Source organism: Hyla sarda, chromosome 7, assembly GCF_029499605.1.
Source record: "Hyla sarda isolate aHylSar1 chromosome 7, aHylSar1.hap1, whole genome shotgun sequence".
Lineage (NCBI taxonomy): Eukaryota > Metazoa > Chordata > Amphibia > Anura > Hylidae > Hyla > Hyla sarda.
This window is the reverse complement of record NC_079195.1, coordinates 25,084,632-25,111,589: the sequence shown is the minus strand read 5'-3', so window position 1 is coordinate 25,111,589 and position 26,958 is coordinate 25,084,632. Positions and strand designations below refer to the sequence as shown.

Here is a 26,958-nt window from a genome sequence, read left to right as displayed (position 1 = left end):
GACAAAAGTATTTCATACGATTAGTTAATTCATTCAGATCTAAGATGTGTTATCTTAGTGTTCCCTTTACTTTTTTGAGCAGTGTATTAAAGCTGGTAGGTGCTTATTACTTTAAGTCCTGTGACTGTATTTTGGCACAATAGAAACCATAAAAGACCAGTATTATAATTGGCACATAAGGGCCTCTTGCAGATTTCACAAGAATTACAAGTCACGCCTCCGGAGGTACAGTAGGGTGAGTAACTGTTATTGTAACAAAAGTCTGTTCACAGCAATGGCATAAATGTAGCAGATCTCTGCCAGCTATAGCTATTATAAATCTATATATTATCATGCATTTATGGTATCCATGGCATTGCTATGAGCACGTGTTTGCTACATTAGCAGCTATTATTTATACACTAGCCTGACAGTTTTTTAGTTCAAAGCATACTAGTTAAGGGGGTACTCCGCCCCTAGACATCTTATCCCCTATCCAAAGTATAGGGGATAAGATGTCAGATTGCCGCGGTCACGCTGCTGGGGACCCCCGGGATCGCCGCTGCGGCACTGCGCTATCATTACTGCACAGAGCGAGTTCGCTCAGTGCGTACTGACGGGCGATACAGGGGACGGAGCATCCGCCCCTTGTGATGTCACGCCCGCCCTCTCAATACAAGTCTATGGGAGGGGGCGTGGTGGTCGTCATGCCTCTGCCATAGACTTGCATTAACGGGGCAGGCTGGGATGTCACGAGGGGTGGAGCCATGATGTCACGCTGCTCCGTCCCCTGTATTGCCCGTCATTATGCACAGAGCGAACTCGCTCTGTGCAGTAATGATAGCGCGGTGCCGCAGCGGCAATCCCAGGGGTCCCCAGTAGTGGGACCCCGGCGATCTGACATCTTATTCCCTACACTTTGGATAGGGGATAAGATGTCTAGGGGCAGAGTACCCCTTTAAGTACCCGGCGGGGCCCGGTTTTTCCGACCATGTCCTTGTGGGGGAGGAAAAGCAACAAAGGAGGAAGCTTTTGCCCTTATATCCCGTCCTTAAATCCAGACTCCATATCTCAACCTCATATCACGTCCTCATATACCGTCCTCATATCCCATTCTCATATCCCGTCCTCACATCCCCTTATCTAATCCTCATTTCTAACCCTCATATCCTGTCCTCAGGTAGGGATGCGTTGTGGTAAAGATATTGTAAGCTGAAAATAAAAGGGGTGTGGTTTAAAGGGGGGGCGTGTTTTTGCAAGACGGGGCATGGTATGGGGGAGGGTGTGGCTTGCCAGACTGACACATTCACCAGGAGATGCAGAGTGGAGCTTGTGGAGGAAGGTACCAGAAGTCCTATATACTTGCATGGGACTGGAAACAAAAATCCCATCCTTCACATATGGGGGGCAGGTTAGGGTTAATTTAACTATCATATATTTTTATTTGACATTCTGTACGGCTGAACTATGTCCAGCCGTACAGAAGTTGTGCTGGAACATACGTTACCCATAGATTTGCATTGGACTTTAAACAAAAACCCCGACCCTCACAAATGGGGGTAGTCAAGGGTTAAATTAATTATCCTATAGTTTAAGTGGACATATAAGTAACATGTGACTGAGTATTATCAAAATATCTCCAGCCGTTTGGAAGTTATGCAGCAACATATATTTCCCATAGACTTGTATGGGACTTTAAACAAAAACCCAGACTCTCACAAATTGGAGTGGGTAAGGGTTAAATTACCTATACTATGTTTGTTATTGACATATAAGTAACATGTGTGCCAAATTTCTGTGGAAATATGTTGGGTTTTTGTGAAAATGTTGGGAGCACGCCCCTTTTCGGTGACCACACCCCCTTTTTGGGGTTTTCTCAAATTCTGGCGCACAGCCCGACAAGACTTGTCAGGTTTGCAATAGTAAATGAGGGCCATTGAGTTTGATATATATATATATATATATATATATATATATATATATATATATATATATATATATAGATGAGTTTGGGATTTCCTGAGGTCATGTGATCCTTTCTTCTTCTCCTTTCTACCATTTGGCCAATGTTATTTTAGCAGGTTTAAAACAAAATAACTGCGGGGGCTCAAGCTATGAGTGCACTTCACATAATATTAATATTGGGGGCTATTGGAGGTGTAAAATAAGGCATATTATACAAGAAGAAAAAAAAGAGACTACACCCCTCAATTAGACAGCACACCTGGTATGAGGGAATAGACCATAAAACCATCTATTACCACATGATACTTTATTGCACATAGGAATATTACAAAAATAACAAGGACATACAATTAAAAACACTTAAAGGGGTACTCCACTGCTCAGCACTTGGAACAAAATGTTCCGAATGCTTAGAGCTCGCGCCGGGAGCCTGTGACCTCATAGCCCCACCCCTCATGACATCACACCCCACCCCCTCAATACAAGTCTATGGGAGGGGGCGTGACGGCTGTCACGCCCCCTTCCATAGACTTGCATTGAGGGGGCAGGGCGTGAAATCATGCGGGGCGGGGCTATGACATCACAAGCTCCCAGCTCCAACGTTCAGAACAGTTTGTTCCAAATGCTGAGCAGCAGGGTACCCCTTTAACCCCTTGGGGACGGAGCCCATTATGACCCTAAGGACGGGAGCATTTTTTGCAAATCTGACCACTGTCACTTTAAACATTAATAACTCTGGGATGCATTTAATTTTCATTCTGATTCCGAGATTGTTTTTTCGTGACATATTCTACTTTATGTTAGTGGTAAATTTTCGGCGATACTTGCATCCTTTCTAGGTGAAAAATGCAAAAATTTCATGAAAAATTTGAAAATTTTGCATTTTTCTAACTTTGAAGCTCTCTACTTATATGGAATATGGATATTCCAAATAAATTATGTATTGATTCACATATACAATTTGTCTACTTTATGTTTGCATCATAAAATTGACGAGTTTTTACTTTTGGAAGACATCAGGGGGCTTCAAAGTTCAGCAGCAATTTTCCAATTTTTCGCAAAATTTTCAAAATCGGAATTTTTCAGGGACCAGTTCAGGTTTGAAGTGGATTTGAAGGGTCTTCTGGTTAGAAATACCCGATAAATGACCCCATTATAAAAACTGCACCCCTCAAAGTATTCAAAATGACAATCAGTAAGTGTGTTAACCCTTTAGGTGTTTCACAGGAATAGCAGCAAAGTGAAGGAGAAAATTCAAAATCTTCATTTTTTACACTGGCATGTTCTTGTAGGCCCAGTTTTTTAATTTTTACAAAGGGTAAAAGGAAAAAAATCCTCTCAAAATTTGTAACCCAATTTCTCTCGAGTAAGGAAATACCTCATATGTGTATGTCAAGTGTTCGGCGGGTGCACTAGAGGGCTCAGAAGCGAAGGAGCATCAATGGGATTTAGGAGAGTTTTTCTGAAATGGTTTTTGGGGGGCATGTCCCATTTAGGAAGCCCCTATGGTGCCAGGACAGCAAAAAACCCCACATCGCACACTATTAGGGAAACGACACCCCTCAAGGAACGTAACAAGGGGTACGGTGAGCCTTAACACCCCACAGGTGTTGGACAACTTTTTGTTAAAGTAGGATGTGTAAATGAAAAAAAAATATTTTTCCACTAAAATGCTGGCTTTTCCCCAAATTTTACTTTTTTACAAAGGGTAATAGGAGAAAATGCCCCCCAAAATTTGTAACCCCATTTCTTCTGAGTATGGAAATACCCAATATGTGGACATCAAGTGCACTGCGAGCGAACTACAATGCTCAGAAGAGAAGGAGCGCCATTGAGCTTTTAGAGAGATAATTTGTTTGGAATGGAAGTCGGGGGCCATGTGCATTTACAAAGCCCCCCGTGATGCCAGAACAGTGGACCCCCCCACATGTGACCCCATTTTGGAAACTACACCCCTCACGGAATGTAATAAGGGGTGCAGTGAGCATTTACACCCCACTGGCGTTTGACAGATCTTTGGAACAGTGGGCTGTGCAAACAAAAAAATTACATTTTTCATTTTCACGTACCACTGTTCCAAAAATCTGTCAGACACCTGTGGGGCGTAAATGCTCACTGTACCCCTTATTACATTCCGTGAGGGGTGTAGTTTCCAAAATGGGGTCACATGTAGGTATTTATTATTTTGCATTTATGTCAGAACCGCTGTAAAATCGGCCACCCCTGTGCAAATCACCAATTTCGGCCTCAAATGTACATAGTGCGCTCTCACTCCTGAGCCTTGTTATGCGCCCGCAGAGCATTTTGCGCCCACATATGGGGTATTTCCGTACTCAGGAGAAATTGCGTTACGAATTATTTTTTTTTTTTTCCTTTTACCTCTTGTGAAAATAAAAAGTAAAGGGCAACACCAGCATGTTAGTGTAAAAATTTTTTTTTTTTACACTAACAGGCTGGTGTAGACCCCAACTTTTCCTTTTCATAAGGGGTAAAAGGAGAAAAAGCCCCCCAAAATTTGTAGTGTCATTTCTCCCGAGTACAGAGATACCCCATATGTGGCCCTAAACTGTTTCCTTGAAATACGACAGGGCTCCAAAGTGAGAGAGCACATGCGCATTTGAGGACTAAATTAGGGATTGCACAGGGGTGGACATAGGGGTATTCTACGCCAGTGATTCCCAAACAGGGTGCCTCCAGCTGTTGCTAAACTCCCAGCATGCCTGGACAATCAGTGGCTGTCCGGAAATGCTGGGAGTTGTTGTTTTGCAACAGCTGGAGGCTCCGTTTTGGAAACACTGCTGTACAATACGTTTTTTATTTTTATTGGGGGGGACAGTGTAAGGGGGTGTATATGTAGTGTTTTACTCTTTATTAGGTGGTAGTGTAGTGTTTTTAGGGTACATTCACACTGGCGGGTTACGGTAAGTTTCCCGCTAGGAATTTGCGCTGCGGCGAAAAATTTGCCGCAGCTCATACTTGAAGCAGGAAACTTGCTGTAAACCCGCCCGTGTGAATGTACCCTGTACGTTCACATGGGGGGGGGGGGGACCTCCAGCTGTTTCAAAATTACAACTCCCAGCATGCACGGTCTGTCAGTACATGCTGGGAGTTGTAGTTTTGCAACAGCTGGAGGCACACTGGTTGGAAAACCTTCAGTTAGTTTCAGTTACCTAACTCAGTATTTTCCAACCAGTGAGCCTCCAGCTGTTGCAAAACTACAACTCCCAGCATGCACGGTCTGTCAGTACATGCTGGGAGTTGTAGTTTTGAAACAGCTGGAGGCACACTGGTTGGAAAATACTGAGTTGGGTTCTGTTACCTAACTCAGTATTTTCCAACCAGTGTGCCTCCAGCTGTTGCAAAACTACAATTCCCAGCATGTCTGATCAGAAGGGCATGCTGGGAGATGTAGTTATGCAACAGCTGGAGGTACGCAACTGCAACTCCCAGCATGCCAAGACAGCTGTTTGCTGTGTGGGCATGCTGGAATTTGTAGTTTTGCAACATCTGGAGTGCTACAATTTAGAGACCACTGAACAGTGATCTTCAAACTGTGGACCTCCAGATGTTGCAAAACTACAACTCCCAGCATGCCCAGACAGCAAACAGCTGTGTGGGCATGCTGGGAGTTGTAGTTTTGCAACATCTGGAGGGCTACAGTCTAGAGACCACTATAGTGGTCTCAGACTGTAGCCCTCTAGATGTTGCTATGCAACTACTCACCGGCTTTCGTCGCATCCGGGAGCCGTCCTCTTCTGCCGCACGCCGCCGCAGATCTCCGTCGCCGCCGCCGATCCCCGACGCTCCGCTGCCTCCGGAGGGGTAAGTGGACTCCGGCGCCGCTCCTCTTCGTTTTCCCCGTTCTGCCCCGCCTATTGTGGGTTGTCAGGACGGGGAAAACGAAAGTAAACCCCTCCGCCCCAGATCTGCTATTGGTGGTCGCATCTAGACCACCAATAGCAGAGATAGGAGGGGTGGCAACTCTGCCACCTCACTCCTATCGCTTTAGGGGGATCGTAGGTGTCATGGACACCCGCGATCCCCCTTCTATTCCGGGTCACAGGGTCACCATAGACCCGTAATGACCCGGAATCGGCGCAAATCGCAAGTGTGAATTCACTTGCGATTTGCGCCGATCGCCGACATGGGGGGGTCTAATGACCCCCCTGGGCATTTGCACGGGGTGCCTGCTGATAGATATCAGCAGTCACCCCGGCCCGGTCCCCGCCCGGCGCGCGGCGGGGGCCGAAATTCCCACGGGCGTATGGATACGCCCTTCGTCCTTAAGTACCAGGACGCAAGGGCGTATGCATACGCCCTTCGTCCCCAACAGGTTAAGGGTGGAATCCAGGAGATCCTTTAGACTTCGCACCACATTCCAGCCTGTGCTGATCCACTTGCAGCCCGATCTGACCTCTAAAGTATTCTGGCTATAGACATCTTATCCCCTATCCAAAGAATAGGGGATAAGATGTCTGATCGTGGAGGGGCCCGCCGCTGGAACCTCCGCGATCTCCGTGCCGCACCTGCATTCTACGCCCGGCTGCTGCTCCAGTTTTGGAAACCTATGTGTTTCCAGGACTGTAGAGATGACGTCACAGAGGTTTCCGAGACTGAAGCAGCAGCCCTACATAGAATGTGGGTGCTGCACAGAGATCGCAAGGGGGTCCCAGCAGGGGCCCCCCCACGAATAGATATCTTATTCCCCATCCTTTGCATAGGGGATAAGATGTATATGGCCGGAATACCCCTTCAAGAGACATGTGAAATATAACAAATGTGTCACAAGCTGTTGATTTCTCAAGGTTTCTGGCATCAGCCTCCCATCCAACATGTTGATCTTGGCATCCATCGTAATATGTTTTCTGAAATGTTTTATTAAAGTAGAATGAAGGACACGAGATCTAGGACTTGGGCTATACCAGATGTAATCCTCTGAATCCTGGTATTGAACTCTAGAACTTTTTCTTTCATTTATTTATTTTTATGCCACTTAGAGAGGACATTTTATACTGTACATCAGTGGTCTCCAAACTGTGGACCTCCAAATGTTTGCTCACTTAATAATCCCCAATCCAACTATTGACTGTGAACCATGGGAATCATAAGCAGAGTTTCTTGGTCTCCAAACTGTGGACCTCCAGATGTTGTAAAAGTTTTTCAACATCTGGAGAACTGGTTTGGGGACTATTGAAGGAGCAAACATCTGGAGGTCCACAGTTTGGAGACTTTTGCTATATATGCGTCAGATGTACCTGCATGTAAACTCTGTAGGCAGGGGTACAATCACAACTAAAAAAGAAATGGTGATAGGGCTTCTTTAATTCTTATAGAAGGCTACATGAGATCCAAGAAACTACACTTATGGTTCTGAATTTATTTGCGGCGAATCACTTTTAAAAACGCCTATTTCTGGCCTACAGAGAGCTTCAATTAGGGTGTAGAACACTTTACTTTGTCGTAACACGCTAAGGGAGTGTGCTGGGGCAGTGAAATAATACTGTTATTGTTAGACTCACTGCAGTCGACTGGAACTCAGTAGGTAGTAGATCCGCAATACCACGGTAGTCTGGAGCTGGAGACATAGTGGTTCTGCTGGACCTGTGTGGCAGATGACGTGGGCCGTGCCAGGGAGCGGAGTCTAAGGTGCCGCTGGTTTTCACCAGAGCCCGCAGACTTGCTGCGGCAGGCGGCACCCAGGTCGCTACCCCTGGCACGACTGGACCACACAGGCGGCTGAGGTAAAGTGTGGAACAGAAGAGATGAGACAAGACGAAGCCAGGCTAGCAATAGGTTGGGGCAGGCGGCACAGGAGTGTAGTCAATAGGGTAGCAAATGGTCAAAAGGCAGGTGGCAAGGAACACGGTCAGGTCACGGAATGCAAGGTCTGGTAAAGAATGCAAGGTCTGGTCACAGAATACAGCTTTCTCTTAGGCGCAAGGGCAAACAAAGATCTGGCAGAGAGTGGGGGGAGGTGCAGAAACTTGTAATGAATGTGCAGGTGAAAACATAATCACAGAATACAGCTTTCTCTTAGGCGCAAGCAGTGGCATCGCTAGGGTTGGTGTCACCCGGTGCGGTAGAAAATGGTGTCACCCCCAGATGACCCCCCACACATAAGTAATTTTTTTAGCCTGTTGTGATGGACGCCAGTGGAGTAGCACGTTTCAGAAACTTAAATATATCAATTGCCAAGAATAGTGAAATGCTAGAGAAGTTTTTACCATTTAAAACTACAGCTCCCAGTATGACCTAAGCAGTAATAAGGTTCTGCTGGGAGTTGTAGTTTCACACATCATAACTGCATAGCTGTGAATACAGGTGACGTCTTCTCTATAGTCTTTCTTTATATAATTCAGCTGGTACATACCACCAGGTCCAACTAAATCTTCTCTCTGCAGAAGTTGACGCCCAGACGGCTCCTCACTATGTCAGCGCATTCTGATCCTCTATATGAAAACAATAATTATTATAACCATACCAGACAGTATGCCCATGAATATAATACTAACACGCAGTGCATCCTCTAAATATAATACTGCCACACACTGCACTCTCTGAATATAATACTGCCACACACTGCACTCTCTGAATATAATACTGCCACACACTGCACTCTCTGAATATAATACTGCCACACACTGCACTCTCTGAATATAACACTGCCACACACTATACCCTCTGAACATAATACTACCACATACTGCGCTCTCCGAATATAACACTGCCACACACTGTACCCTCTTAACATAATACTACCACACACCGCACTCTCTGAATATAATACTGCCACACACTGTACCCTCTGAACATAATACTACCACACACTGCACTCTCTGAATATAATACTGCCACACACTGCACTCTCTGAATATAATACTGCCACACACTGCGCTCTCCGAATATAACACTGTCACACACTATACCCTCTGAACATAATACTACCACACACTGCACTCTCTGAATATAATACTACCACACACTGTACCCTCTGAACATAATACTACCACACACTGCACTCTCTGAATATAACACTGCCACACACTATACCCTCTGAACATAATACTACCACATACTGCGCTCTCCGAATGTAACACTGCCACACACTGTACCCTCTGAACATAATACTACCACACACTGCACTCTCTGAATATAATACTGCCACACACTGCACATTCTGAATATAATACTGCCACACACTGCGCTCTCTGAATATAACACTGCCACACACTGTGCTCCCTGAACATAATACTGCCACACACTGCGCTCTCTGAATATAACACTGCCACACACTGTGCCCTCTGAATATAACACTGCCACACACTGTGCTCCCTGAACATAATACTGCCACACACTGCGCTCTCTGAATATAACACTGCCACACACTGCGCTCTCTGAATATAATACTGCCACACACTGTGCTCTCCTGAATATAGTACTGCCACACACTGTGCTCTCCTGAATATAGTACTGCCACACACTGTGCTCTCCTGAATATAGTACTGCCACACACTGTGCTCTCCTGAATATAGTACTGCCACACACTGTGCTCTCCTGAATATAGTACTGCCACACACTGGGCCCTGCGATTATAATACTTCCACACACTGCACCCTCTAAATATAATACTGCGCCATTTGAATATACTACCACACACTGCACCCTTTGTATATTACCTTGTTTTTCGGTGCAGATTTTATGATGCCACTGTGCCCCAGAATTGATGATGCCAATGTGCCCCCGAATAAATTATGCCGCTGTGCCCTCAGAATTAATGATGCCGCTGTGCCCCCAGAATAAATGATGCCGCTGTCCCCCCAGAATAAATGATGCCGCTGTCCCCCCAGAATAAATGATGCTGCTGTCCCCCCAGAATAAATGATGCCGCTGTCCCCCCAGAATAAATGATGCCGCTGTCCCCCCAGAATAAATCATGCTGCTGTCCCCCCAGAATAAATGATGCCGCTGTCCCCCCAGAATAAATGATGCCGCTGTCCCCCCAGAATAAATGATGCCGCTGTCCCCCCAGAATAAATCATGCTGCTGTCCCCCCAGAATAAATGATGCCATTGTGCCCCCAGAATTAATGATTCCACTGTGCCCCAGAATTAATTATACCACTGTTCCCCCAGAATTAATTTAGCCACTGTGCCCTGGTATATTATGCTGGATGATGGGGGTGCTCCTGCCAGGAAGATATTGCTGCCGATGGATGATGAGGGTGCTACTGTGATAGGGGTGGGGTGTTACTGGTGGATGATGGGGGTGCTACTGCCAGGAAGGGAGTGCTGCCGATGGATGATGAGGGTGTTACTGCCACCCTGGTAGTAGCCCGCCCATCATCCATCAGCAGCACCATCCTCCTGGCAGCAGCACCACCATCATCCACCAGCAACACCCCACCCCCCCACAGTAGCACCCCTCATTATCCGTTAGCTGATGCATCATGGGGTGGTTGATGGGGGTCCTCCTGGCAGTAGCACCCCCATCATCCACCAGCAGGATCTGCTGATGGGGGTGCTACTCCTGGGGAGGGGGGTGTTACTGGTGGATGATGAGGGTGCCATGGGGGATTGGTAGCAAAGCGGACGCGGCTACACGAGGACGTGGACGGGGGGAGGGGGAGGGTAGGGCGGTGATGGCAGACCCAGCTATGTGAGAGGTCCGGGGGCGGGAGTGTTTGGTGGATGTTGGTGTCTGGCGAATGGAGCTATCTGAGGAGCTGAGGGGGGGCATCATGGTGTCACCCCATCAGCCTGGTGTCACCTGGTACGGCCTGCACCCCAGCTGCTATGCTACAGCATACACCCGCCGCTGCACCCCGAACATCATACATTTCATACATTTAAAAAAATTTAAAAAACACCCACTCCATCACCCCATCCCACCTCACTCCATCACCCCCCCATTCCACTCCATCTCACTCCACTCCATCACCCCCCCCACCCCACTCCATTAACCCCATCCCCCATGCATCACCCCCGTCCCCCACTCCATCACCCCTACACTCCACTCCATCACTCCATCACTCCCCCCCCTTTCACCAACCCACCTCACACCACTACATCATCACTCCCCCCTGCAGAGTGGGGGTTTAGCTCAGCACAAGCCCCCCAGTACCTAGAGCCCCCCCCCAGTACCTAGAGCCCCCCAAAAAACCTAGAGCCCGAGCCCCTAAGGAGCAGCTTACCAGGGCCTGTTGCTTGCTGACTTGCTTTCTATGCACGTCGGCGTCCAGAAAACTCCGCCCACCTCCCGCTGACGTACCGTCACAGGGCACTACAAGCACATGATGGGTGAAAGCTGAGGACCGGGGGTGAGTGGAGAAGCGCTGCCCGACAGATGAGGAACTGGGGGGGGGATCGGGGGTGCCAGTGAACCTGACAGCTGAGGGGGGGGTGCTAGTGAACCCGACAGCTGAGGAGGGGGGGGGGGGTGCTAGTGAATCGGACAGCTGAGGAGGGGGGGGGGGGTGCTAGTGAATCGGACAGCTGAGGAGGGGGGGGGAGGTGCTAGTGAACCGGACTAGGGTGCTAGTGAGTGAGAAGCGCCGGACATATAAGGAAGAGGGGGTGTAAGCAGTGCCGGCGGCAGACAGATGAGCTAGGTGAGCTACGGACATGGTGTCACCCCATCAGGCTGGTGTCACACGGTGCGGGCCGCACCCCCCGCACCCCGGTCCCTACGCCACTGGCAAGGGCAAACAAAGATCCGGCAGAGAGTGGGGGAGGTGCAGAAACTTGTAATGAATGTGCAGGTGAAAACACAATTACGGGCACACTGGTCCTTTAAATCTGAGAGCTCCCTAGGAGGCGGGGACACGCGCGCTGGAGCTGTGAAGAAACAACAGGGGACAGAGGTGAGTGACGGGCTGGGATTCGCATGTAGCCCGCCGGTTAGAGAAGGAAAGGGGGCAGTGCGCTCACGGAAAGGATGTGCGACCGAAGCGCAAGATGTCACAGTTATTCAGTATTACATGCAGATTAGAGGCGTCGCTACTAGAAACACTGTCGCAGAGCGGCACAATGACGGAGCCTGGAGGTGGCCTCAGTATGAGGAGAACATATAGTGGCTTAATGACACAGCTTGGAGGTGGCAACAGCCTGACAAGACCACAGGGCCTCATAATTGAAAAGATTAAAGATTTTTTTTTACATTTAAATTGAAGATTTCAAATACATAAACCTAAAAAGTTGGATTTAATGTGCCAGAAGCACGAGGAGACCACATGGCGGCACAGTGACACAGCCTGGAGGTGGCAGAAGCAAGAGGAGACCATATAGTGGCTGAATGACACATCCTGGAGTTGGCGGCAGCAAGAGCAGAAAATATGGTGGCAGAATGACACAGCGTGGAGCAAGCATCAGCCTGAGGAAAACATATGGTGGCAGTATGAGACAGCCTGGAGATGGAATCAGCATGAGCAGAACATATGGCGGCAGAATGAGAAAGCCTGGAGGTGGCATCACCAGCATCAGGAGTCCTGAAAGTGACCCAGTGACAGAGTGGTGCGGTGGGTGGCAATGCCAGTACCCAGTGACGAAGGTGGGGGGGAAAAGGAGAACTTGGCATCAGATGTCTGGCATCAGGCAGGTGGCAGGATCAGAATAGTAGCTGAGGCAAGTAGGCAGAAAAAAACAGTCTCTTTTGTAAAAGTGTTAGTGTGCACAAGTAAGTATTGAGGATATGCATTACAGAAAACTTAAAGGGGTATTCCGTGCAAAAACATCTTATCCCCTAGGGGATAAAATGTATGATCGCAGGGGGCCCACTGCTGGGCCCCCCCCCCGCGATCTCCCTGCAGCACCCGCATTCTATGCGTGGCTACGTCTCCAGTTTCGGAAACCTCCGGGACTGGGGACTTGACGTCACGCCACGACCCTCCATTCATGTCTATGGGAGGGGGCGTGACGGCCACCATGCCCTCTTTTGATAAAACTTGGTCACATGTTACTTAAATGTCAACAAAAAATATAGGTAAATTAACCCTAACCCACCCCCATTTGTGAGGGGCAGTGTTTTTGTCTAAAGTCCCATGCAAGCAGGGGCGGATTGTCAACACTCAGGGGCCCCTGACCCAAAAAATTAAGGGCCCCTGCGATGCTCTGCTACTGGTCACACTTCTGCCCTTATTCTACCCAAATCCGTCCCCCAGCCCTACACACAAAATAAAATACATTTTATATATAAGAAACACTTTAAGGTAGGTAAAATAATTTTCCATGACCAATAATACCAGTATACAAGAAGTAAATAGGTAGGTAGATAGTTAGGCAGCCAGGTATGTAGGTAGTTAGATAGCCAGGTATGTAGGTAAGTAGTTAAGCATCCAGGTACAAAGTTAGCCAGGGAGTTAGTCAAGTGGGTAGCCAGCACCCCTCCACCCAGTGGCAGATCCAGAGTCTAGTCTCTGGAGGGGCATTATGAAAACCCCTATGTAGTTAGTAGGTAGCCCTCCTATTAGTTTAGCCCTCCATATTAGTTAGGCAGGAACATAGTAGATAGTCCCCCCCAATAGGTGTAGGCAGCAGAGTTCCCCCATAGTAGGTGTAGGCAGCAGAGTTCCCCCACAGTGGGTGTAGGCAGCAGAGTTCCCCCACAGTAGGTGTAGGCAGCAGGGTCTTCCCACAGCAGAGTTTTCCCCCCTCCCCCCCAGTAGGTGTAGGCAGCAGAGTTTGAGTCCCCCCCCCCCCCCTCTCCAGTAGGTGCAGGCAGCAGATTTTTTTCCCATTCTCCAGGTTGAAAAAAAAAAATAATGCTCACCTGATGTCCCATGCAGCGATCTTCTCTTCAGCAGCAGGAGCCCGCGCCTTTCCTTCCTCCACAGTGCAGGCGCTGATGAGGGGCGGAGGTCACATCTCCTCTATGTAGGTCACAGATGCGACTTGCATAGAGGGGACGCCTTCTCCTGTATGTGCGTGTACTGCACATACAGGAGAAGGCAGCGCTGTCTGCTGGGGATCCAGGACCAGTGTCCTGAATCCTCAGGAGCGTCGGCAGCCGTAGGCCCTGTACCGGGCCGGGCCCTCAGACTACATCCGATCGGACCGGCCGGTCAGTCCGCCCCTGCATGCAAGTTCTCCACAAGCTCCGCTCAACAGCTCCTCGTGAGTGTGTCAGTACAGCTTGCAAACCACACCCTCCACAAGCCACGTCCTTTCTATTTTTGGCCAATACACCCACATCACAGATTCTTCAACCCACAGCTTCATCACAGCTCAGCTCCACCTTACGCCACAAGCTCCGCATCCCTGGATGAATGTGTTGGTCTGGCTTGCAGGCCACTCACACCTACAAGCCATGCCCCTGCAAAGCCACACCTTTTTTTATTTTTGGCCTACAATGAGGACAGGATATGAGGTCGAGATAGGATGATGGGAAATGATGTCAGGATATAAGGTATATATGATATATAAGAATATAAAGAAGTAAGGATATATGAGGACAGAATATGAGGTTAAAGGGGTACTTCGGTGGGAAACTTTTTTTTTTTTTTAAATGAACTGGTGCCAGGAAGTTTAACAGATTTGTAAATTACTTCTATTTAAAAATCTTAATCCTATCAGTACTAATTAGCAGCTATATGCTACAGAGGAAATTCTTTTTTGTCTTGTCCGCAGTGCTCTCTGCTGACACCTCTGTCCGTGTCAGAAACTGTCCAGAGCAGAATAGGTTTGCTATGGAGATTTTCTCCTGCTCTGGACAGTTCCTGATACGGGCATCAGGTGTCAGCAGAGAGCACTGTGGACAAGACAAAAAAAGATATTCAAAAAGAAAATAATTTCCTCTGTAGCATAAAGCTGCTAATAAGTACTGGAAGGGTAAACATTTTTTTTAATAGAAGTAATTTACAAATCTGTTGAACTTTCTTGCACCAGTTGATTTAAAATATGAGGGATATGAGGAGAAAATATAAGGACTGGATATGAGGAGGGGACATGAGGACAGGATATGAGGACGAGAGCATCGTTGTTGCTTTTCCTTTCCCAAAAGGTTAAAGGAGTAGTGCAGTGAAAAATAACTGATCCCCCATCGGCACGCCCCCTTCCTGCAGACTGCCGGGGCCCCGTTCAGGATATTGCAGTAGGTCCCAGTGCTCGGACCCCCCGCAATCTATAACTTTTCCCCTATACTTTGGATAGGAGATAAGTTACTTTTCACTACAGAACTACTTTAAGGTAGGAAGACTGGGCCAATGCCAGGTACTCAGCTTATATTTGAATAAAAGGAAGATTAAAGGGGTACTCCAGTGAAAACCTTTTTTCTTTTAAATCAACTGGTGGCAGAAAGTTAAACATATTTGTAAATTACTTCTATTAAAAAATCTTAATCCTTCCTGTACTTATTAGCTGCTGAATGCTACAGAGGAAATTCCTTTCTTTTTGGAACACTGATGACATCACGAGCACAGCGCTCTCTGCTGACATCTCTGTCCATTTTAGCAACCATGCATAGCAGATGTATGCTAAGGGCAGCATGGTGGCTCAGTGGTTAGCACTGCTGCCTTGCAGTGCTGGGGACTTGGGTTCAAATCCCACCAAGGACAACAACAAATAAAATGTTTTTATTATTATTATAATAACGTCAGCAGAGAGAACTGTGCTCGTGATGTCATCAGAGAGCTTTCCAAAAAGAAAAGAATTTCCTCTGTAGCATTCAGCAGCTAATAAGTACAGGAAGAATTAAGATTTTTTTAATAGAAGTAATTTACAAATATGTTTAACTTTCTGCCACCAGTTGATTTGAAAGAAAAAAGGTTTTCACCGGAGTACCCCTTTAATGTTCCTTGGTAGATTAGGTGCAGATATATAAAGGCTGCAGTACATGTTTTTGTTGTCTACATTTAGCTCTTATGCACTTTTATTTTGAACAAGGGCTTTATATTTATTTAACCATGCCATCAAGACGCGACCTATCTGTTCCTCCATCTAGTATACACTCCATCTTTGATATCTTTATAATGTTTGTATTTTCATTTGCCAATTCTAATAAAGAAAATGATTTATTTTCAGAGCCATTTTTTTTTTTTTTTTTTTTTGCGGCATTCATTTTCTGCATATTTGATGATTTTATTTTCTGCATTCATGTGTTTGGGCCGTATGTATATATATATATATATATATATATATATATATATATATATATATATATATAATATATATATATATATATATATATATATATATTGTGCTTATACTATGTAAAGTAAATTGTTGCTGTTGCAAAACTACAACTCCTAGCATGCCCGGACAGCCAAAGGCTGTCCGGGCATGCTGGGAGTTGTAGTTTTGCAACAGCTGGAGGCGCCCTGCCTTAGATAGACTGGAAATATATACAGATGCACCTGTTTTTTCCAACCTCAGATAATGTGCATTATCAGTGATTTTCGGATAAATGAATAGAACATGTTATAGGATATTTATCAAGTTTGAAAATGGGACATTCAGCATAGTCGGCATTTTACCTATAAGGGACAATGGACACACAAAATATATTCAGTGAGTTTTTATTGAAGAAAATACAGTAACATCTTATACCCCGAATCTTAAGTTACAGTCACGTTCTCTGTGTTCCTTGCATCATATGGAATTGTCAGCAATTGTATTATTGATCCAGTCTACAAAGTTGCAGAGTTTGGTATAGACTCCGGGATAGTTGGGTTGGGCACATCCATAACCCCAGGACACTATTCCATGGACTTCTCCATTACAAACAACCGGACCGCCGGAGTCACCCTAGGAGGAAATTAAATCATATTGGTTTGTTATTATTATGTAATCTGACATTTTCTGGTTACATTTCCAAATTTCAAAACACAATATTGGTAATGTAATATTCAGCTCAATACAGTAGAACAATCTGTTTTGTAGGCCCTAGGTAGTAAATTGAAGAAAATGTTAAATATGGACGAGTTGAATCTGAATTAAGTTTGGGAGCTGCACTCACTATTCTGCTGGTGAGGTCACTGTTTACATACATTACATTACTTATCCCGTACTGATCCTGAGTTATATCCTGTATTATACTCCAGAGCTGTACTCACTATTCTGCTGGTGAGGTCACTGTGTTAATACATTACATTACTTATCCCGTACTAATCCTGAGTTATATCCTGTATTATACTCCAGAGCTGTACTCACTATTCTGCTGGTGAGGTCACTGTGTATATACATTACATTACTTATCCTGTACTGATCCTGAGTTATATCCTGTATTATACTCCAGAGCTGTACTCAATATTCTGCTGGTGAGGTCACTGTGTATATACATTACATTACTTATCCTGTACTGATCCTGAGTTATATCATGTATTATACTCCAGAGCTGCACTCACTATTCTGCTGGTGAGGTCACTGTGTATATACATTACATTACTTATCCCGTACTGATCCTGAGTTATATCCTGTATTATACTCCAGAGCTGTACTCACTATTCTGCTGGTGAGGTCACTGTGTACATACATTACATTACTTATCCTGTACTGATCCTGAGTTATATCCTGTATTATACTCCAGAGCTGTACTCACTATTCTGCTGGTGGGGTCACTGTGTACATATATTACATTTCCTATCCTGTACTGATCCGGAGTTATATCCTGTATTATACTCCAGAGCTGTACTCACTATTCTGCTGGTGAGGTCACTGTGTACATACATTACATTACTTATCCTGTACTGATCCTGAGTTATATCCTGTATTATACTCCAGAGCTGCACTCACTATTCTGCTGGTGGAGTCATTGTGTATATTCATTACATTACTTATCCTGCACTGATTGAGTTATACCCTGTATTATACTTCAGAGCTGTACTCACTATTCTGCTGGTGGAATGGAAATAATATGGTAATTTTAATTCACCTGACAGGAGTCCTTTCCACCCTCTGGAAAGCCCAAGCAGATCATGTTGTCTGTAATCTTTCCCGGGTAGGAGATCTCACAATCTTCCTTAGATACAATAGGAACGTCCACACACTGCAGGATGTCGGGGTTAACAACTAAAAAATAAAAGAGGCAAATTAAATTGAAATAAAGACTTCTATGAAGGAGCATTGTTAGGCTGAGTTCACATATTTTCGGCATCTGGCATGAACTCAAATCCTAAATCGTGGCACAACTGATGCCGCACATGATGACAACGTGCATCAGTTGTCATCAGTTGTATGGCATCCAGCGTCCATTGTTTCTGGCAAGCTGTGTTCCCCTGTCCGGTGCTGTCTGGCACGTCCAACCATCCGGTGTCAAAATTGGGATGCTGGATGATTGTGAACTGCCCCGTTCAAATGAATAGGATCAGTTCTACCATCAGTTTCCTACAGGTGCACACCGGAAAGAAACTATGCACGGACAACTGATATATGTGAACCCAGCCTAAGTTATCTGTGTATAGAGGGGAAGGAGGGAGTGGGAGCTTAGCCTCTTGTAGGCACATGGTCACGGTGTGGGTGTATGAAGTGTGTTCACAATATCGCATTAAACCTTTAAATACCACAATCAAAGTTCATCACAAAATTTAAAGGGGTACTCCGGTAGAAAACCTTTTTTTTTTTTTTTAAATCAACTGGTGCAAGAAAGTTAAACAGATTTGTAAATTACTTCTATTTAAAAAAAATAAAAATAAAAAAAAAAGCTTAATCCTTCCAGTACTTATTAGCTGCAGAATACTACAGAGGAAATTATTTTCTTTTTGGAACACAGAGCTCTCTGCTGACATCAAGAGTACAGTGCTCTCTGCTGACATCTCTTTCCATTTTAGGAACTGTCCAGAGCAGCATATGTTTGCTATGGAGATTTTCTGCTACTCTGGACAGTTCTTATAATGGACAGAGATGTCAGCAGAGAGCACTGTGCTTGTGATGTCAGCAGAGAGCTCTGTGTTCCAAAAAGAAAATAATTTCCTCTGTAGTATTCAGCAGCTAATAAGTACTGGAAGGATTACGATTTTTTTAATAGAAGTAATTTACAAATCTGTTTAACTTTCTGGCACCAGTTGATTAAAAAAAAAAAAAAAAAGTTTTCCACCAGAGTACCCCTTTAAATTGCTATAATATAGTTCCCGGCTAGCTCAAGGAGCTGAGCAGGATCTTTGCAGCGTGACACTGGGTACTGATCAGCTGACATGACGGCCAGAGGGTCCCTACCTGCTTTTGTGAATACAGGCAGTCTGTATAAGCAGAGTGCAGATAACAATGATCAATGCTATGCAATAGACAACACTAAACAGTGTTTGCAATTGAAAGATTTTATGTAATAGTCTCTTATGGGGACTAGAAAAATGTGGAGATAAAAGTAAACAAAAATAAACCTAAACATATTTGGTATCACTGCGGGGGGAAATGTCCGAACTATTAAAATGTGACATTATTGAAACCCCATGATAAATAGCATAAATGTAAAAAAAAAAATTCAAAAAAATTCCAATGTCCAGAATTTCAGATTTTTAGTCACATCATATAACAGAAAAAAATTATACAAAAGTAATAATAATGTCCTATCAACACATAAATACGGATAAAATCTACAGATCATGGCATAAAAAATGAGCCCTCAAACAGCCCCATATATGGAAAAGTTAAAGAGTTATAGGGATCAGAATGGGACAATTTTAAGCATACTCAATTTCGCCCGCACAAAAAATATATATATTTTTTTGGCTTCTCCGTAGATTTTGTGATAAAAAAATATGAGGTCGGATTTGTTACAAAGTACAATTGTTCCGGCATAAAGCATGCCTCATATGGGTCTGTAGGTGGAAAATCAGGAGAGCTATGGCTTTAGAAAAAGGCGAGGAGGAAAATACAAAAAGGAAAAATTGTTGCGTCCTCAAGGGGTTAGATATCCCTATTGTCAATGGTGTGATCCTGTGTTATCTGCTTCTAATTTAATAATAGAGTTTAAAGGGTGACTCAGCTGCTCAGCGTTTGGAACAAACTGTTCTGAACCCTGGAGCCGGTACGAGAGCTCGTGACATCACAGCCCAGCCCCCTTGTGATATCACGCTCCACCCCCTCAATGCAAGTCTATGGGAGGGGGCGTGACGTTGTCACGCCCCCTCCCATAGACTTGCATTGAGGGGGTGGGGCGGGAAGGCATGAGGGGCGTGGCTATGACGAGCTCCCGGCACCAACTCTAGCGTCCAGAACAATTTGTGTGAGGTCAATGCTCCTCTGAACTTCATAGTGATGCCCAAACATAAACTCTAATCTGATCTGTAAAATGCCAACTTACGTCCGGTGTAGCCCCAGCCAGACACCAAGCACAGGGTCCCGGCAGGGGGGCTGCTTCCAGATGGACAGTTTTCGGGAAGCTTGATGGGTTGGACAGCGTCAGTAAACTGGGCCGGCTCTGATAGTTTGATCAACATGATGTCATTATCGATCAGTCGAGAGTTATACTGCGGGTGCTGAATGACCTTTTCGGAGTCAATGAATTGTTCCGTCCCCTCTGTAACTCTAATATTATATTCTCCAATACGGGATTGAATTCGCCTAAAAGAAAGGAAAAGGAATTGTTGACAGGTTAAAGTACACCGGAATATTCCATGTTTTGTATGGTCCTATATGGCCAAATTTCTTCGAAACAACTTCCCAACGTTACATACAAAAAATGGTTTTCTAAAGGAAAAGTCCTCTAGACTCAATTCAAGTGAATGGAGCTGAACACTACTAAACTAGTCAGATCTGGGTCACTTGGGTCCATGATGCTGTTACAGATAAAGTGGCTTAAAGGGGTACTCTGCTGCTCAGCATTTGGAACAAACTGTTCCGGATGCTGGCGCTGGGAGCTAATGACGTCATAGTCCCGCCCCCTCATGATGTCAGGCCCTGCCCCCTTAATGCAAGTCAATGGGAGGGGGCGTGACAGCTGCATTCGGAACAGTTTGTTCCAAACGCTGAGCAGCGGAGTACCCCTTTAAATGGGCACTTTCAAGATTTTCTAAAACTGTTAGGGGTCCCCATGCCGACCCTTTATACCCTTTACTTACCGTTGGTAACAGTGAGCAGCAGATACCACCCATCGCTCGTTGATCAGGATTCCTCCACAGAAATGATAGCCGACATTGAGAGAAACCTGATAGTTCACATTGCAGGGATATCCCCCAACTATCTTATCATCGTCAACGAAAGGGGTGGCCACTGAAAATAAAGACTTATGTCAATGATGTTGGCAAATTCTTATTATACAGAATAATGCATGACTTTTGAAAATAATATATTATTTAACATTCATAAAAAAAATTAACATTTTTTAAAAGAAACATTGTCTTAAAGGGGTACTACCGTGCTGACAACTTATCCCCTATCTAAAGGATAGGGGATAAGTTGCCTGATCGTGCGGGGTCCCGCCGCTGGGGACCCCCGCAATCTCGCACGCAGCACCCCGCTCTCATCAGGCCCCGGAGTGAACATCCGCTCCGGGTCTGATGACGGTGCCGGTGATCGTGACGTCACAGCTCAGCCCCCCTGTGATGTCACGCTCCGCCCCCTCAATGCAAGTCTATGGCAGGGGCGAGACAGCTGTCTCGCCCCCTGCCAAAGACTTACATTGAGGGGGCGGAGCCGTGACGTCACAATGCTCCAGCCCCGTGATCGTCAGTCATCACACCCTGGATCAACTGGCTCCAGAAAGTTAAACAGATTTGTAAATTACGTCTATTAAAAAATCTTAATCCTTTCAGTACTTATGAGCTGCTGAAGTTGAGTTCTTTTTTTGTCTAAGTGTTCAACGAGGACACCTGTCTCGGGAACTGTCCAGAGTAGAAGCAAATCCCCATAGCAAACCTCTTCTACTCTGTGCAGTTCCCGAGACAAGCAGAGATGTCAGCAGAGAGCACTGTTGCCAGACAGAAAAGAACAACCTCGACTTCAGCAGCTGATAATTATTGGAAGGATTCAGATTTTCCAATAGAAGTAATTTACAACTCTGTTTAACTTTCTAGAGCCAGTTGATATAATATATATATATATATATATATATATATATATATATATATATATTAATTTTTCCTGGAATACCCCTTTAAATATATTGTGTAGCACAGGCATTTGTAGGGCTTAGTATAACTTACCAGTAAGGCCCAGAAGGGAAAGGACTATGAGGAACTTCATTGTCACCAGATAGAGTTTCCTATGGACCAGGGAAAGTTCTTTATATTCTGGTTTATCACTATTATCACTAACGTTATCTTCTTTTTTGTTGGTTCACATATTCACAGCTAATGGTTTAAACTTGAGCAGATGGCTTGGCATGGATTTAATATATTTGCCAACTTTCCATTTGTTGCATCATAGAGACGTATACTTTAGTACAGAGCTCTAGTCTTTGATCCATAATGGGAATCATATTCAAAACTCTTCACGTCAAAAACTCTGGGGGAGATTTATCGAAACCCGTCCAGAGGAAAAGTTGCTGGGTTGCCCATAGCAACCAATCAGATCACTTCTTTCATTTTTCAGAGGCCTTTAGGCCTCTGAAAAATGAAAGAAGCGACCTGATTGGTTGCTATGGGCAACTCAGCAACGTTAGGCCTCTGAAAAATGAAAGAAGCCATCTGATTGGTCGCTATGGGCAACTCAGCAACTTTAGGCCTCTGAAAAATGAAAGAAGCGATCTGATTGGTTGCTATGGGCAACTCAGCAACTTTAGGCCTCTGAAAAATGAAAGAAGCGATCTGATTGGATGCTATGGGCAACTCAGCAACGTTAGGCCTCTGAAAAATGAAAGAAGCCATCTGATTGGTTGCTATGGGCAACTCAGCAACGTTAGGCCTCTGAAAAATGAAAGAAGCGATCTGATTGGTCGCTATGGGCAACTCAGCAACTTTAGGCCTCTGAAAAATGAAAGAAGCGATCTGATTGGTTGCTATGGGCAACTCAGCAACTTTAGGCCTCTGAAAAATGAAAGAAGCGATCTGATTGGATGCTATGGGCAACTCAGCAACTTTAGGCCTCTGAAAAATGAAAGAAGCGATCTGATTGGTTACTATGGGCAACTCAGCAACGTTAGGCCTCTGAAAAATGAAAGAATCGATCTGATTGGTTGCTATGGGCAACTCAGCAACTTTAGGCCTCTGAAAAATGAAAGAATCGATCTGATTGGTTGCTATGGGCAACTCAGCAACGTTAGGCCTCTGAAAAATGAAAGAATCGATCTGATTGGTTGCTATGGGCAACTGGGCAACTTTAGGCCTCTGAAAAATTAAAGAAGCGATCTGATTGGTTGCTATGGGCAACTCAGCAACTTTAGGCCTCTGAAAAATGAAAGAAGCGATCTGATTGGTTGCTATGGGCAACTGGGCAACTTTAGGCCTCTGAAAAATGAAAGAAGCCATCTGATTGGTTGCTATGGGCAATTCAGCAACGTTAGGCCTCTGAAAAATGAAAGAAGCAATCTGATTGGTTGCTATGGGCAACGTTAGCCCTCTGAAAAATGAAAGAAGCGATCTGATTGGTTGCTGTGGGCAACTGGGCAACTTTAGGCCTCTGAAAAACTAAAAAAGCGATCTGATTGGCTGCTATGGGCAACTCAGCAATGTTAGTTCTCTGAAAAATGAAAGAACCAATCTGATTGGTTGCTATGGGCAACTCAGCAACGTTAGGCCTCTGAAAAACGAAAGAAGCGATCTGATTGGCTGCTATGGGCAACTCAGCAATGTTAGTTCTCTGAAAAATGAAAGAAGCGATCTGATTGGTTGCTATGGGCAACTCAGCAACTTTTGGCCTCTGAAAAATGAAAGAAGCGATCTGATTGGTTGCTATGGGCACCTCAGCAATGTTAGGCCTCTGAAAAATGAAAGAAGCGATCTGATTGGTTGCTATGGGCAACTCAGCAACTTTAGGCCTCTGAAAAATGAAAGAAGCGATCTGATTGGTTGCTAAGGGCAATTCAGCAACTTTTCCTCTGGACAGGTTTTGATAAATCTTCCCCTCTGTGTTTTGTGCCACAAATTTGTTGCAAAAAAAGTTTCCATCAGATATCAAAAGTGTTTTTCATGACAATGATCCAATGATCCAAGGTTTACCCTAGTCACACCAGTTTGGCAAAATTAGGTGTGGTTATGTAAATTTAATATTTTACATGATAAAAGCGTCCATTTTACATAAAAAATTTCACACCAGCTCTTTGCTAGTGTAGACATCACAGAAATGGTTTTTGTTTTTTAAGTTTTTTTTTTCTTTCTTTATTTTTTAAGTGTTATTTAATCATTTATTGAACTATAAATATTAATTATTGGAAAATGTTGATAATTTTATTTTTCTCAATGGTCACTGCACCTGCACTCACATTTAACCCCTTAAGAATTCATCCCATTTGGGCCTTAAGGCCTTTTTACGTTTTCGTTTTTTCCTCCTCACCTTCAAAAAATCATAACTATTTTATATTTTCATCCACAGACCAGGGCTTGTTTTTTGTGCGACCAGTTGTCCATTGTAATGCCATGACTCACGTTACCATAAAATGCATGGCCCAACCAAAAAAATACTATTTGTGTGGGGAAATTAAAAAGAAAACCGCAAATTTGCTAATTTTTTAAGGTTTCGTTTTCACGCAGTACAATTTACGGTATAAATGACGTGTTCTTAATTCTTTGTGTCAATGCGATTAAAATGATACCCATTATAACATACTTTTCTATTACTGTTGCGATGAAAAAAAAAACGCACACTTTTTAAAATTAGTACGTTTGAAGTCCTCCTATTTTGAAGACCTATAACTTTTCCATTTTTCCGTATTAGCAGCAGTATGATATGAGGGCTAATTTTTTGTGCCGTGATCTATGCTTTTTATTGACACCATATTTGCTTATATAAACTATTTTTTTTTTTTATCATTTTTTTGGAGAATAAAATGTTATAAAAAAAATCTGCAATTTTGGATTTTTTTTTTTTACGTTAACGCCGTTTACCATACGGTATCATTAAGATTATATTTTAATAGCTCTGATAATTACGCGGTGCTGCCAAATATGTATATTATTTTTTTTTACACTTTTCAGGGGTGAAAGAGCGAAAATGGGACAATTTACATTTTTATTAGGGGAGGGGGTTTTTCAAATATTTTTTACTTTTTTATTTTATTTACTTTTTTCCTTTTATTTTTACCCATAGGGGACTATTTATAGCAATCATTTGATTGCTAATACTGTTCAGTGCTATGCATAGGGCATAGCACTGATCAGTGTTATCGGTCATCTTCATCTCTGGTCTGCTCGATCACAGACCAGAGCAGAAGACCCTTGGAAGGCAGCAGAGGCAGGTGAGGGGACCTCCGTCTGCTGTTCTGGATGATCAGTTCGCTGCGGCAGCTCTGCGGGCGATCCGATCATCCATTTTAGTGACCACAATGCTGCAGATGCCGTGATCTGTATTGATCACGGCATCTGAGGGGGTAATGGCGGACACCCGCACAATCGCGGATGTCGGCCATTACCGGTGGGTACCTTGCTGCCTTTAAAGGGGTACTCCAGTGGAGTGTTCATTATGTTAGGTGCAGAGACAACAAGCTATAGGTTAAACAAAGCTCAGTTCTTTACTACACTAGTAGGTGAAACCTTCCAGGGCAAGAAGACACAGTCTCCTATGACATCAAAGATTAAACAATGGCTTGGGCAGAGATTCACCCTGAAGGAAAAGTGAGGTTGTATGTGGGGGTCCTAGTAACAGTGTATGCTCCTACTCTAGCCCTATAAAGCAATATAATTGTCCTTAGTCCAACAAAGAAGAAGATGTGAATCGGCACTAGTACATTTAACGCATGTATAGTATGGATATAGGGTTGTGAACTAAGCGAAGCAGTTACTTCAAATCCTGCAACACCTACCAAGTGTGGACTAGAGGGAACAAAGATGACTGCAGGTGCTCACATTTAAACCAATACGAGTATAACCATAACGAGAAGAGAGTAAGTAACGAGCACTCACACGATGATATGTGTCCAAGGCAGGAAGGTCGGCTTAGGTCCTGGTCTTCCGTAGTGGGGAGGTGGTAGATGGTACAAGGGGAGTCTCAGACGCCAGCCACGGACCATATCACACCCTCTGGCGCATCGTCAGGCTGTGTATGATACACAGCCTGACGAAGCACCAGAGAGCGTGATACGGTCTGTGGCTGGCATCTGAGACTCTCCCCCCCCCCCCCCCGTACCATCTACCACCTCCCTGCTACGGAAGACCGGGACCGAAGCAGACCTTCCTGCCTTGGACACATATCATTGTGGTGGGTGCTCATTACTTACTCTCTTCTCATTATGGTTATACAACATAATTGTCCTCTGCTTCTTCACTGAGGGGCACACCCTGGTGGCCTCCTAGCAGATTATGCCAGATAAAGGTTCGAAGCTACAGTGCCCACTGTAGAGTGCAGGTCTGTAAGGTCTCACTACAGGGTTTAGCCTGGGTGGTGAAGGAACGCTTATGTCTACACTCTATGTATAATTCTTATTATATTTTGCCTAGTAACGCTGCAAGATAACACAAGGGTTAGCCACACTACTGTATACAGTATACATATGTAATGTAGAAGCGACTTTAGAGTTTGGTCTCCTTTAAAGGGGTGCTCTGGTGGGGAAATAAAAAATATTTCAAATCAACTGGTGCCAGAAAGTTAAACATATTTGTAAATTACTCAATCCAAGGATAATGAAGAAAAACCGTCACGCACCCTTCTTCTCTTTAATTTTCTTTCTTTATTGCAAAATACTCACAGGTAAAAGCGTAGATGGGGGAGAGGGATCAGCAAGGGGGGGTACATAAACAGGCGACAGACTCTGTTTCACTCGGCTGGCGAGCTTCTTCTGGCCATATTGGCAATATTTGTAAATTACTTCTGTTTAAAAAAGTTAACCCTTCCAGTACTTATCAGTTGCTGTATACTACACATATACTACAGAGGAAGTTGTGTAGTTCTTTTCTGTTGGACCACAGTGCTCTCTGCTGACACCTGTCCAGAGCAGTAGAGGTTTTCTATGGGGATATGCTACTAATCTGGACAGTTCCAGACATGGACATAAATGTCA

At 44.6% G+C, this 26,958-nt stretch overlaps 1 protein-coding gene across 1 annotated transcript in view; it reads right to left on the bottom strand.

Moving 5' to 3' along the window:
* Positions 1-22,405, bottom strand: part of LOC130283105 (transmembrane protease serine 9-like) — a 34,900-nt gene extending 12,495 nt beyond the window's left edge. Inside the window, exons 1-5 of the mRNA XM_056532291.1 lie at positions 22,013-22,405; positions 20,930-21,080; positions 20,173-20,432; positions 17,806-17,942; positions 16,530-16,679 (exon numbers count right to left, since the gene is read on the bottom strand). Coding sequence (XP_056388266.1) covers positions 16,530-16,679; positions 17,806-17,942; positions 20,173-20,432; positions 20,930-21,080; positions 22,013-22,052 — 738 coding nt within the window. The 5' untranslated portion in view covers positions 22,053-22,405. The remainder of the gene's footprint in view (positions 1-16,529; positions 16,680-17,805; positions 17,943-20,172; positions 20,433-20,929; positions 21,081-22,012) is intronic.
* Positions 22,406-26,958: the final 4,553 nt, after the last annotated feature.